Here is a 14,303-nt window from a genome sequence, read left to right as displayed (position 1 = left end):
TCACTTCGCCGCCGGGTTACTGATTGAACAACTGCAGGGATCCGCTGGCGGGAAAGGCCTTAAAAAAATGGGGCAAGATGTCTCACTTAGCAACGTCAGTTCTGGCCATCCCTGTACGACACCGCTGAAGCCCCCTTTCCCCCCCCTCCTCCCCTTCTGCCTTCCAGACCTGAGAGAAGTGAGCCTGGCGGACGAGCCAGAAGCGGACGCCGTAGCTTCCCATTCCCACCCGTCCCACAGCGACCCCAAGAGCCCCCAGCCCAGTCCTCAAGACCCCACGGCCCAGCAGATCCTGCAGCTTCTCCGCGAGATCCAGAACCCGCAGAATCGGACGGGACCCCTTTCGGAATCGCCCTGTATTCCCTTTTTCTATCGGGTGGATGAAAACGACGAAGTGAAGCTCCTGGTGCTGTAGCCCCTCGGGAGGGGGCATTGAGGGCTCCAGAGGGGTCGTGCGGAGGAGGCGGGGGTCTGCCTCGAGGGCAGGCCCGGGTGGGCTAAGCTTCGTGCCGGCTGCGAATCCCGCGGTCCTCCAGTAAAGCTCAAGAGGTTTACGCCACTGTTAGTTCCTCCCATTCACAGCCTGTGAATTGGAATTCTCCCCACCACGCTGGCTTCCGGCCTTCTTTGGATCGGATCTTTCCGCTCTTCTTCCTCCAAAGCCTTCCCCTTTTTTCTTGCATGATCGTTCCCCCCCCCCCATATCCCACGAACCACCCCTCCTGGCCTTTCCCTCCCAAGGGATTAGCTGGCTTTCGCCTTTCTTAGCCCAAACGCCGTCTCTTCCCCCCGCCCCAAATTCCTCGCGTTTCCGTTAAACACCATTCGGATGGGCTCCGGGTTCCTTTGAGCTGGACGGTTTGCAGGAGAGGGGGTTAAAAGCTGCATTGTTTTTTTTTAAATAATAACTGGATGTACGTTTGCATTTGAGGTGGAGGGTTGTATTTATTTTTTTGAGAGATACAGAAGCTGGGATAAAAAGCGAACAGACTTCGGGCCTCGATTCCAGCTCTCTCTTGTGTCTTCTCTTTTTTCTCCCGGCTTGAGCCAAGGTTATTTCCACCGTCTAGGAATTCCTAAATATATTTTGATTGTTGTCGGTTTCTCTCCTCTCCATCCCTGAGCCCGTAGGCGGGGCTAGACGGAAGAACTCACTTGTGAAAGAGTGTAAAAGAAGTGAATCGGTTTGGTGAAAGTTGGCGGTGACTCGGTGTGCTTGGCACAAAATCCCGTTTTAGAAGGGACAACGGCACGTGCGTTAAGGAAAAGATTTGGGAGGTGGCCTAACGGCCCGGGTTTTTTTAGGTCAGATTCTGCTCCCGGGGACGAGACACCCCCTCCCTGCGAAGTTGTGTTTTGCACAGGTTTTCCTCCTGGGAGAGCTGAAAGAGTCGGACCTAAAGCACAGAGGGAATTTCGAAAACGAAAAGAAGCTTCCGCTCCAGTTTTCTAGCAAAACCGCACGTTGACTCCCCATGTTCTTCCAGGCTGTAAAACAGAAGGAACTGGACCGCACAAAACGAGAACACCCAGAAAACCGATTTTCGACCGTCAGTGTTACTCATTCCCTCAGTGCGTTGGGGTCAGGAGGGTAGCGAAAGTGGGGCGCGAGCCGCTGTTGGCACAAGTGTACATATTGTATCTGTAATATTTTGTATATACCTTGAAGAATAATAATAATAAGAGTGAGAATAAGCCGCTGCTGGCATTCTCCAGCTGCCGGAAGGCTACGCTTATAACCTTGTATGATATTTAAAAAAAACAAAAACAATAACTTTAGTTGAGGTGGGAAGGGCGAAGCAGAGCAGGAATCCGATTTACTGTAGAATATTATTCCATATTTATTAGGTGTGGGGGGTTTCCGGGGAATGTGAAAAAGCAAAGCCAAGAGTGCCCACTTTTGCGTTCTGTGGCGGAGAGAAAATATATCCTGTTACAAACTTGGGTCTTTCTGAATAAATCTGTTTCACTTCATTCAACGTTGCACGTTCTTCTGCAAAAGCATTGGGGTGTGTGGGGGGGTGTTTGTTGTCTGCCAAACAAGTTTTTCGAGCACGGTCTGCTGTCTTGCTACAGATAATCCTCGACTTAGTGTCCATTTGAAGTTACGACAGCATTGAAAAAAGTGACTTTGGCCTTTTTTGACTGTGTGTGTGTGTGTGTGTGTGTGTGTGTGTGTGTGTTAACATAACCACCTTAGTGTTTTGTAAACAGCGTCCGGGTTTATATTTAAAAAACAGTAACAATTAGTTTTAATAATTCTACCGTCCACATAGCAGCTTTGCTTGATTTTCTCTTCCAATAACATTCCCGTTTGCCAGCCTTGCATTAACACAATTATTGTTTTGATAAGTAACAAAACAGATAAGTAACAAACAGACGTTTTTCTAATATTTCTGCAGGTAATCACATCAATATGAAGCTTCTTTTCTAACCGATCGTCCCTCGTCATAGATCCTGTTTACAAAATTCTTATTTAGGGTTGTTTTCTCCGCAGCGTTCAAAACATTCTCACCGCTTCAGATTTTCTCAAAGTTAATTACCCTTAGGTATTTTAAGTCTTTTTCCTCATATAGGCCCGCCCAACACTTTTACCTTTCTCATGTCTTTAAAAAAAAGAGAGAGAGAAGAAAAAGAAATAAGGTAGTATACTAGTTAAAATACGGCTAATGTACATTTATATCCAGAATTTTTCTCTTCTCTTTAACCATATTGAAACATGTTTAATCTTTAAATGTTCCATTTAACAAATCCAATGATCTAATCTTTTAGATCTATTCAAAACAGTTTTGAATCCATTAAAGTTTTCTCAAGATCATTTACAAGCCAAGGCGCAATGGGGGAAGTCGGGTTCATTTAACAACCGGATTACTAATTTATTAACCTCAGGGATTCCCTTAACCCACCAGGGCAAGAAAGGTCGTAAAACCAGGCAGTACTCACTGTAAAAAAAATACCTCACTTAACCACAGAAATTTTGGTCATAAGTCTAGAACTACCTGCATCGTTTTAAAAAAAAAAATCGCAACAAATGTAAGTGTGGGAAAGAAAAATGCTATTTGTGTTCATACATTCTCCCAGTGTGCCCCACTTGGAGGTTTAAAGAACAGCCTGTTCCTTCAGTTGTGTTACTTAAAAGTTGTGAAATTGCTTTCGTTGTGTGTTTGGCTGCTGCACGAGATGCGGCAAGACGTTCTTCAAGACGGGCTCCGGCGTCATTTCGGCTTCTGTCCTTTTGTTTTGGCAAAAGAACTGCTGAGAAAGAAAATGTCGGTTTAACTCACTGAAATATGAGCTGAGCTAAACCCAAGTTGATTCAGATTGATCCTGGGTCCTTGCAACCTTTTTCACTTTGCAATCTGGCTTATTACATGTAAGGTAAAGGTAAAGGTTCCCCCGCACATGCGTGCTAGTCGTTTCCGACTCTAGGGGCCGGTGCTCATCTCCGTTTCAAAGCCGAAGAGCCAGCGCTTGTCCGAGGACATCTCCGTGGTCATGTGGCCGGCATGACTAGACGCCAAAGGCGCACGGAACGCTGTTCCCTTCCCACCGTAGTGGTCCCTATTTTTCTCCTTGCATTTTGACGTGCTTTCGAACTGCTAGGTTGGCAGAAGCTGGGACGAGTAACAGGCACTCGCTCTGTTACGCGGCACTCGGGATTCGACCCGCCAAACTGCCGACCTTCTGATCGACAAGCTCAGCGTCCTAACCCACTGAGCCACCGCGTCCCTTTTTACATGTAGGTTCCCCCTTATTGGCGTTCACACAACCGGCTTGGCCCGGTTGCCCAGTTAAACCGCTTTCTACAGATTATGCGATGTATTGCCTGGAATCTTACAAACCTAAGTTGAAACTATCCAAGTTTGTCTTCTGGAACAACCAGGCCTGTTGCGTGAAATGTGTTGCAAATCAAGTTTAATAAACGAATAAAAGTGTGTTAGATCCCTGACGTGTCTTGCAGCGAAGACTCCCTGTCAAATATGACATGCAAAAGAACAGAAAGAGGATTTTATTGAAAGTACGACATCCCTCTGTTATACAGAAATAATTTATTTCAGCCAGTGAACAGAAGATGACAGGTCACACTTGGCATTACAAGTACTACCAGGACTGCAAAAAAATCACCCACGATTTGGGTTACATTACATTTTCATTAGGTACGCGTGTGCGTGTATGTGTGTTACACGCGCGCACACATACGCAGAAACACACATTCTTCCTACTCAAGTATTGGCTAAAATCAACAATGGAGGCATTTAAAGGCTTTAAAACATCTGGACACCATATAGATTTAGATCTTTATATATATATATATTTATATAGATATTTATAGATATTTATATCACAGTAAAGATGTGTTTCATTACTACAATATAACTCATTGGCTTTGTTTAAAGTTCCTTTTAAGCAACCAGGAAGAAGGGGGGGGGAAAGGGGGGAATCACTAGAATTGTATCTGATATGTGAAAGCCACAAGCTACGACGACAAAGCTGTGGGTTTTTTCCATATATTTTTTTTTTAAAAAGATGTGCATTCAGTCATTCCAGGACAGGACAGCTAAGAGGCAGATAAAGGACGGATGATCAGGGTTACATGTCAAACGAAGCCTTGGGACTTTCCGGACGAGAAGTACTAGCTTTGCTAGGCCGGCTGGAATTTAAAAGAAGAAAAAAAAAAGAGAAACAAAAGAAGAAGGAAAGGATAGGGGGAGGAATAAAAGAATTAAAACAATAGTTAAAACACAGAAAGGAACAGACGTCAAAACTCAACTCAAAACCACTCGGATCAAGGAAGGTAAATTGGAAGCGGGGTTGACTTGAAAGCGGCTGGCTTTTGGAAGGACAGGAAAAAGGGCAGACTTTTTCCCCCCACATTTATTCCTAAATAGGTAGGTCACACCCCGCTGCCGAGGGATGTCAAACTTAGCCTTGAAAATGTCTCTTTTTTTTCCTTTTCTTTTTTTGTCTGTAATGAAATACGTATATCCTGCATGCAAAGGAAGCAAGTGGAATCACCAGAACACTCAAAAGACATCAACACATATTTTTTTGAAGAGGTCCTTGTTTTGTTTTTTGTCAGAAGCAAAGCTCATAAAACATTTACACCGCAAGCTCTCCCTCTTTTTTTGGGGGGGGGGGGGAAATATCAGCTGGTTCGTTTTGGCTGAGTAGGAACTAGATTAAGCTTCGGTCTCTTAATCGGACGTTCTCTGTAAGAGGTCCTCTCAGAAAGCTAGCTGAAGCCACCAAAGTCTCTTGAGCTCCTTGTTGGGTCTCTCCGAGAATGGAGGGCGACCTCTGAACTTTTCAATCCATCTGATAAGATCCTCCGGAAGTCTGCATCATCCAGGAAGCCCTCCCTGGCCACCAAGTCAGTTGGCCCTGCTTGAGAAAAAGGGATCGGCCCCCACGGCTGCACTTTGAATCAATCCCACTTGTCAAGAACACGAAAGCATTCCAGTCCAGTTTCTCCAGTCCAGTGTGGTCCTCAAAGAGTTTCCAGCACAAGACCCAAGTCTTTCCGTGCCTACTACAGTAAGAGGGCAAAATGGACTACGTTGCTACGGGTTAGGGCTACAGCTGACCCAGGCGGGCAGGAAGGACACCGAACCCAAGACGAGTTGGGTACGTTGAGGCACGGACGTTCCCGTAAGTCTACGCTCCGGAGAACTCAACGGCATTCACAATTCATGCCCTTCAACTAGGACTACTCTAGGCTCACAAGCAATACGGACGCACAAAAGAAGACAAAGTGGTCAATCACTAAACGAGCATTTTTTTTTGTTTTTTTAACCACATGGAGGAAGGGGCAGAGGAGCCGAGGAGATGCCTCGGGCGGATTCTGGGTTGACAACGAGTCGAGGGAAACCCAGGCAGGGGGAGTTTTGTCACCAGCTGTCTACAGGCCTTGGGTTATAAATCTAAGAGGGAAGATTCAGCTGATCGGATTAATGTGGCTCGTGTAGGTGAAGCTGGGCCCTTCCGGCTGTGAAGGCAGAAGAGATAAAAGAAAGCGAGAAGAGAAACACACAGACGGAGATTAGCATGGTGGCCAACTGCAACTGGTCATGCTTCTCACCACCTCACCTCGGCCAGGACCAACAGATAACAATGTCAATGTCCACGACGGCAGCCACTCGCCAGCTTTTTCACCCCCTTTCCCCATCCAAATTGCTGATTAAAGAAAGGCAGTCCTAGTGACTGGTGGATGGAATCCGATGGTTGGGTCTTCTACTAGACAGAATCCATCTAGGACTTTCCCAGGTCCCACCATGTGGAAGATGGTCCTGGCCCCTCGATGACCGTTGAGAAGCATGAAGCACAACTATGGCAATGTTGTTCGTCCAAGCGCATGAAGAAAAATGTTATTTGAGATGAAGGTGCCCTGTGCAAAGGGCTGCTTTTGAAGTTGGCAGTTAGTCGTCAACCTGGGCACTTGGTTGGAACATGATTGCTGGTCTGCACCTTCTAGGGGTTTTGCCCATTCATAGACCCCTTAGCCCTAAATGGGATCCCCCCCACACCGTCTTCCATCCTTCCTGGATGTGAGGATCACTCCAGGGGGATGGATGAGGTGAGGTCTTTCCTGGAGAGAAGCAACCATTGAGTGATGCTTTCAACTCAGCTACAATTTGACTGGATTTACTAGTGGATTGGATTTGAGGTGGATGCTAAAAAATCCTAACCACTCTTAAGTGTAATTTTTAAAAAAAAGTAATTGTGGAAGAAAGTTAAGGATATCTGACTGAACAAATCTAGATCGCCATCTCTGAAGGCTTCCAAGGACATCTTAATTAACAAAGTGCCTCTGTCACCAACTTCCTGGGGTTCCAAGAACATCATGGCTATAATACGAAAGGGTCTTCTGGTGTATTTTTCAACTTCCCAGCCTAGGCTACAACCTTGGTCTTCCAAGATCAACCAAGGTTGGCTAGGTGCTGTGGCCTTCATGGGCTCTTCTGGTCCATCAACCTCAATTTACTTTGGGAGATGACAAATGGATTAAACCTATTGGCTAAACAAGAACTTAATTCTATCAGCTACTTCTTCCAATGCAGCTCCGTTGACTTGCAGGAGAGACCACCTGGCCTTTTCCAAGTCATCTCAAACTAATTTTCTCAGGGTGTCTTGCAATCTTTGGTGGCTTTGAAGAGTTAAGTCCCAAAAAGGACAATAGCAGAGCCTCTTCAGAAAGGCTAGCTGTTGTAAGTAGTACAACAAAAAATGGGAAGCCATGCCTGAATTGAATTGGATGGACTAGAGGCCAGGAAGTTACCATGATTTAAAAGACCCTTTCAAAGAATGGCCAACTTTCGTCTATTGGTGGGTTGCCATGTTGCCAGTTGGGCTACAAGCCTCTGCTGTAGGATAAGGAGGGACCGGTGGAATGAGATATATTGGAGATGAATGTGCCCACCCATATACCATTGGCCTCCCCCTGGTTTTCTGTTTACACAAGGACAAGATCTCACATCCCATTAAGGTCTGGAGTCTAGCTCAGAGATTGGGCCTCTTAAAGAGGACTTTCTCAGCATTTCTGTGAAGGGTTGTTGTTTTTTATTATTCCAAGCCCACTGCTTCCTTATCCAAAATCTCTCTCTCTCTCTCTCTCTCTCTCTCTCTCTCTCTCTCTCTCTCTCTCTCTCTCTCTCTCTCTCTCTCTCTCTCTCTCTCTCTCTCTCTCTCTCTCTCTCTCTCTCTCTCTCTCCTTCTCTCTCTCTCTCTCTCTCTCTCTCTCTCTGTTTTTCAGGAACTTTTTAGAGAAAAAATCAACAGCAAATGCTGGTGTCCTCTCACATCACATTATTCATCATTCAGTTGTTCCCATTGGGGAACTTCTAAAAGGAAGCAAGTGCGTTAAAAGACTTGTGCTTATTGGGGAATGGGGTTGGGGGGAGGAGAATCAAGGTAAATTCCTTCTTGTTGCAATTTTTTTTTTGCACATAGATGTGTACAGACACTTTCTCTCACACACACGCAAAGATCGGGCAAGGACTTGGCAATCTGAAAATGTCCAGGAGAGGAACACGTTCACGCATTAAGCAGAAATACATGACTCATCACATTTACACTGGTCATAAATGTGGACCTTCTTGGCTGCAAATGCTACAAATGTTGGTTGACTGCCCGTATTCATTTTTCCAGTGATTTGGACCTCTGGATTGTAGAAAGCAGGAGCTTATGTTCATCCAGAGGTTGATGGATTAGGGTTCTTAGAAGCTCCAGCCAGTCAAACAGATAATTGCTAAGCACATTTAATTTGTGCTTAGATTGTAAGCCGCCCTGAGTCTTCGGAGAAGGGCGGGATATAAATGGGATTAAAATAAAAAAATAATGGCATGTTAGGAGCTGGAATTTTATCAATAATCTGGAATAATTCTCTGTTTCTTAACTCTTGGACTTTTGACACGGAAAAGCTGCAACAGAGGTTTGATACCCAGCGTCAACGAACCGCATTACCAAAGAGACAACCACTCTCAAGAGATTGCAATCTTCCAACTGCTCTACCTTAATTTTGTAGAATTTTATAGGGCCTATTCAGGGTTTTCCCACCATCTGTTGTTTCTCTCCCTCAGATTGTGGTGGGAAGGGTGGAGCAGGTGCCTGAAACTCTTTTGAGGGTGCTAGGATGGGGTGTTTGCAGAAAAAAAGAGAATAGATGCAGAGTTGGGGCAGGCTCAACAGTGGAGGAAAGGAAACTGGGTATAGATGTTAGAAAAAAAAGTCATGAGGGGAACTGACATTGGAGGCGTTGTCTATGCCACTCCTGTGGGATGAATGGGGGTGGTGGGATATACAACTGGGCAGTACCTGATTTGGGAAAGCTAAGCTAGCACTGAGCCCTTACGGTAGTGGCACTTGGTCATCTGCCACTCCTGTCTCTCTCGAGTTGGTGAGGTTCAGCTGGCCATCTTTTTGTCCTATGTAATATTGCCACACCGCCGATGCTGAAGACGTGACAAAACCTCAATGTTTTGGAGATGAGAAGATACACAGGAACGGCAAAGGATGCTATGGTTCTAAAGTTCTGCCTCAAAGTGGCCTTCAAAGGGTGAGATGATGGCTCTCCATCCTTAAAAAGAAGAGTTGAGAGACAAACTGCCCTAGGGTGCCACCGCCTAAGGAATGTTTTTCTACCAGTGTCAATAAAACACACATCCATAACCCATCGTTGCTAATCTACTGGAATCTGGGGGCACATTAGGAGGTGAATGCTGGGAAAGACTTTATACAAACATGAGAATACACACCAGGAATCAAAGTTGTAGGGACCTGGTTCGCAGTTTTGTGCTTGGGACCCCAGAAAGCAATATTTCTGGCTGAGACCACCATGAGTGGGACTTTCACCCATGTTTATAGGAATGGACAATGGACAAAGGCTTCCCTCTGTCTCTTCGTCTCTGTCCCACTGCCAATTTTGTGGGATCTAATGCATACACTACCGTGTTCTTTGTCCCTACAAATGATGTCTTTGCTACTGAAGATTTCCCCCCGGTTCTCCAATAGCCAAGAGGTTTGCAGGTCGGATGGAGCAAAAAAGGGCATCCCGTACACACCCCCATACTGGTCTAGGAGAGGCGAGTGGCAGAAGGGTGAGGGGACGAGATGGAGAGGCAATGGGACGAGGAGACAGAACGGTTAAACCACACCGACTCGTGCATCAGCGGAGGCCTGGGTGAATACAGCAAAGAACGTACCGGTCTTGGCCAGTCCTCAAGGGTCAGTGATAGTAATTCTGAAAAGACAACATGAGAGCAACAGGGCAGTTCAGACACTGAGGCAGAAGGGTTGGCAGCTTGGGGGAAAAAACACGCATGGGCTTGTGGACCCCCATACAGAGGCTGGTGAGAAGAAGCACGGTGGAGCCCGTGCTGGCACTCGCCCCAAGCACACAGAGGAGAAAAGCAGGTGGAAGTCCGAAGACGCAGCTATGTTCAGCAGACACGGAAAGAGACAATGGGTTCCACGCAGCCGTTTGGACTCGCACTTCCTGGGAGCAGGTAAACAGTGGACACCCAGGCCAAGAAGAGGTTTATTAGCAGTGGGTTTGGACTGGGATAAATGCACACCTGCATACCGCAACACTGCTTGACAAAAGCCTCATCACAGTCAAGAAGGTGATGTCTCTTACTGGGCCCCCCCCCAATTTGGTGTCTGCTCGGCATTGGGATGACAACTTACAAAACCCAACACAATTTGAAGGTCCTGATTCTGTAGACGGGGGGGGGGGTCTACCCTAGGCCATGCGAGGGTAGGAAGATGCCTTCAAAATACTCATCCCAAGTATTCCAAAATAGGAAGGTAGAAGAATCCTTCTGGATACAGACAGATTCACACACACACACACATACAGAGAGAGACTGCGACGTTTGATGTGCTTCTTCTCAATCCCATTCCGGGCACCATTTTTTCCTCCCAACGGGAAGAAAACGAACCGGGGGGTGGGGAGAGAAAGAAGGACAAACAATGACAAAATGAGGATGGTGGACTCCTGGCAAGAGGACAAGGCCATCTGGCAAGGGTGGACCAACTTATTCTATATACAAGAGATGGCCTAAGGAGCCTTGGTGTGCCATCTCAGGTGTTGGGTTATGGTGGGGGAAGGGTCACCTTATAGGAAAGGAATTAAAGTGGGAGTTGAGGAAAGAGAGAGAGAGAGAGAGAGATTCTGCACCCACTTGATTTGGGAGATCAATCTTAAGAGGTGAATTTGTTTTTCTAGATCCCTTGTGAGATACAGTAGACCACAACCTCTACTGAAGGATTCCACCTGAGAAAGGCTGATGTCAACATTCATGGATCCAACTCTACTTCTCATGAAATGTCCTACCTTGGGGGGAATGTTTAAGGGGAACCCAATCTCTTGGTGACTAGCTGCACACAAGTTACCTCTTGAAGGTTGTTCTACGTATCTTACAAAGAGCGATTTGACCATTTGGACAAAAAAAAATATGGGAGGGGAGCTGCAAATTCTTTTTCCATAGCAGCTGGAATGTAGAGTTAGGTTCCAGAAACATCTGTACAGTCCAAACCAGGAAGGAGCCACAGAGTGATTCCCTACATCTCTTTTGTGGTACGTGGGAGAACTCGGAGAGATGAGGATCAAGCTAACGGCACACTTCTGATGTGTGACCCAAACTTTCATGGTAGGCTGTGGGGCTATGGAATGGGGCAGTAGGTAGGTTTATGAGTCTGAATGGAGAGGGAGACCTGTTGATTTCAATCCCCCGGAGTCTCCTGCCTGTATATAGAATATATAAACTGAATGAAGGAATGGAAAACAGGGTAGAGAAATTCAGGAAGAGAATGGAAACAGACCGTGGAGAGGATGGGTACTGAAATTCAGCCCAAATGGAAGTAAAGGATCGTCCACAAGAAATGGGGGTGGGGGGAGGGGAGGAAAGGAACCAGAAGATGGGATGAGATGGAGGAAAAATTAAAACAAGGCTTACACAGAAGTAGCAGGACATGCAGACAAACAGAGAGAGGGACAGATGGCAAGCTGGTTAAAAGAAGGAAGGAATAGAATAATCCTCTACACATCTGGAAAACAAGGCACTAAGTGGGAATGCTGTGACTGAAATGACCATTGGCACAACACAACGCGGCTTGTTTGGCAGGGGAGCACAGATAGCATAAACCAGCATCCTGCACTGTTTCTACTTCATCCCCTCCTGTGTTGTGGGGCATCAGGTGGTCTAAGATCTGAGTAGTGATGGACAGAGCCGTCCTGTCTGATTCACACCCTCCTGTGCTGGAAATATATATATACGTATTTAGCAGAAAACTTGGAAAGAGAGTTTTGCAAACGTTGCTGAGTTTTTGTACCTCTGCAAAGCCAGCAGGAGTCTTAAATTTAAAGTTGAAAGCAGAGGTGGTCCTCATTTAGCGTTTAGTGAGCATTCACAGTTACAACAAGGGTGAAAAAGTAACTTTGCCACCGGTCCTCACATTTTAAGGAAATTAAAATAAGGTGACAAGAGCAGTTGGGGGTCCAACTTGGTGACGGCTTCGTTGCCAGACCCAACTCTGGTCACTAAAGGAGGACTACTCCTTGTCTTCACACATGTGATAAAGAAGCATCATTCAGAAAGACGTGCCTCCGGAGATAATCCAAAACTTGGAAAGGTGAGCCAGAGAGAGGAAAGAGGAAACAGAAAATTTTAATGTTGGAGGCAGTGCCTTAGTTCTCTCGGCTTTTCTACAATTGCACAAGCATCGTAAGTGTTTACAAATCCTGGAGGATCGGTGCCTAAATGAGAGAAATAAGCAGGAGGTATGGAATTTCCCCCCAAGAAGCAGGAAACCTTTAAACTCTTAATTCATAAGAGCCTTGGTGGAGCAGTGGGCTGATGCCTCCTTAAGTAACACCAGCTGCCTGCAATTAGTGCAGGTTCGAGTCCCACCAGGCTCAAGGTTGACTCAGCCTTCCATCCTTTCGAGGTAGGTAAAATGAGGACCCAGATTGTTGGGGGCAATTAAGCTGACTTTGTAATAATGCCGCTTGGGGTGTGTGTGTGTGAAAGCCCTAATAAGCAGGCATATACATAGAATGAAGGCTACTGCTAAGCTTGTAAGCCGCCCTGAGTCTTCGGAGAAGGGCGGGATATAAATGGAATTTAAAAAAAAATTATGTACTTACCTCTAGGAGTTTTTCTTTGCAACCAAAATATAAAAGGTGCAAAACAAAATATACACCCTTCACACAGATACCGTTTTATAGAACCCTGCTGTAGTTTAATTGAACGGCAAACCGAAAATGATTTGATGTGCATAAAGGCAACAATCCCACTGCAAACAGGCTCCGTTTCCACCGGATCCAGAACAATTGACTTCTCTTAAATGTGTCTGATTCCCTGGAACTGGATTATATTTAATTCGGCAAGAGGTTCCCCAAAGTCTACACACTTAGGACTCTTTGCCACAAGAAATGTGTCGTGATAATGCAAGGTATTTTCTGTTCTGGGGGGCAGAATTCTTCCACACTTCCATCTTACAATAATGTCTTTGCCTTTTGTGTTTTTCCAGGTACACGTTTGCAAGATTTCCCCAAAGAAAGGCATGTTCTGCCCCAAAGAATGACCGCAGGAGAACCAGACCAGATCCTCCCCCCCACTTTAGATGCTGCCTCCTACCTAAAACCTGACCGATCTGTTTTGCCAAATGGGAAATTCTCTGGATTTTTGGAATCACACAACACAAGAGAATCCTACAGGTGCCCGGCATAGCAAGTACTGGCCCCGTTGTCACATGTGATACAGCACGCTCGACGATTTTGTTAAAGGAGGCTAATTCTAAAACTGCTAAAAAAATAAATAAAAAAATAAAAGTCACGCTTTGAGTGACGCTGCCTATCCCGCGTGGCCCGATCTCACCTACCTTGGGACCCCCGGAGGCGCACGGTTGGGCCGCGAGGGGACTTGTGGGGGAGGCCCGAAAGGATCAGGGGAGGCCCCCGGCCTGGAAGGCACAGGGGGAGCACCACCGAGGCTGGGTCCACCAGCAGGCGGAGGTCCAGGAGCTGGTCCTCGTGATCCAGGTCTGGTGGGTGGGACTGCCGGCGCTCTTCTCTGTGGCGTGGGGCTGGAGGTGGGAGACCTGCCAAGGGAGAGACCGGTCAGCTGGACAAGTAGAAGAAAAAAAGATAGGAAGTCTATATGGTCTTCTCCAAGCTGGAAAAACGGAAGCTGTTTTCGCGGGGAAATTTGTGTATACGGCCTGGTTCACATCTCCTTTCCAACCACCTTTAGCACCTCTGGGCTAGAAGAACAGCTGTCCTTGATGGGTTCCACCCCAAAAAAAACACCCTTCCGTACCCCATTTGGTTCTGCCCCTCCATGCAGATCCTACGGACACCATGCTGCAGGCAGGCAAGACAGATCTCCCAGCCTTCCTTCCTTCCTTCCCATTTCTACCGGGGGCGGCCACCTATCTGGCTGGGCAGAGGCGCCAGGAAGCTCAGCGGGGCCTCCCCCCTGCGCCTCGGGTACCTGCGTCCGGACGGTATGTTCTGCACCTGCAGCCAAGAGTCGTCCACCGGCGGAGGCAGCGGGGTGCTGATGGTGGTGGTGTTGATGTCCCCAATAATGTTAAGGGCCTCTCTCAGGGCGTGATACATGCGCAGCATCTCGTCGCGTCGCTGGGCTTGTTCAGGCGACTCTTCCATGAGGGTGTTCTGGTCACCACAGGAGTAGAGGTTGGCGAGCAGCTCGGAGTGGATGAACTCCTTGGTCTGCCAGAGAGGAAGCAGAAGACGAAGGTCATTAATCTGGACAGCTGTGCAACAGTTCCTTTTGGGGGTT

At 46.8% G+C, this 14,303-nt stretch overlaps 2 protein-coding genes and 1 long non-coding RNA gene across 8 annotated transcripts in view; 2 read left to right on the top strand and 1 right to left on the bottom strand.

Moving 5' to 3' along the window:
* GOLGA2 (golgin A2) overlaps window positions 1-1,974 on the top strand; it is a 38,026-nt gene extending 36,052 nt beyond the window's left edge. For all 6 annotated transcript variants that reach the window (XM_081339598.1, XM_081339596.1, XM_081339597.1 and 3 more), the window contains one exon: window positions 168-1,974. In XM_081339598.1, the coding sequence (XP_081195724.1) occupies window positions 168-415 (248 nt within the window). In that variant the 3' untranslated portion in view covers window positions 416-1,974. The remainder of the gene's footprint in view (window positions 1-167) is intronic.
* A 2,905-nt stretch (window positions 1,975-4,879) lies between these two features.
* DNM1 (dynamin 1) overlaps window positions 4,880-14,303 on the bottom strand; it is a gene marked incomplete at its 5' end in the record, with an annotated part of 66,271 nt that continues 56,847 nt past the window's right edge. Inside the window, 3 exons of the mRNA XM_081339481.1 lie at window positions 4,880-5,986; window positions 13,381-13,599; window positions 13,992-14,233. Coding sequence (XP_081195607.1) covers window positions 5,914-5,986; window positions 13,381-13,599; window positions 13,992-14,233 — 534 coding nt within the window. The 3' untranslated portion in view covers window positions 4,880-5,913. The remainder of the gene's footprint in view (window positions 5,987-13,380; window positions 13,600-13,991; window positions 14,234-14,303) is intronic.
* Window positions 11,058-13,334, top strand: LOC308674844. The gene is made up of 2 exons (XR_014027989.1): window positions 11,058-11,147; window positions 13,030-13,334. It is a non-coding gene; the product is annotated as an uncharacterized lncRNA (long non-coding RNA).

Source organism: Vipera berus, assembly GCF_964194415.1.
Source record: "Vipera berus genome assembly, chromosome: 15".
Lineage (NCBI taxonomy): Eukaryota > Metazoa > Chordata > Lepidosauria > Squamata > Viperidae > Vipera > Vipera berus.
Note: the sequence above shows the minus strand (reverse complement) of the source record. Positions and strands in the feature narration are given on the sequence as shown.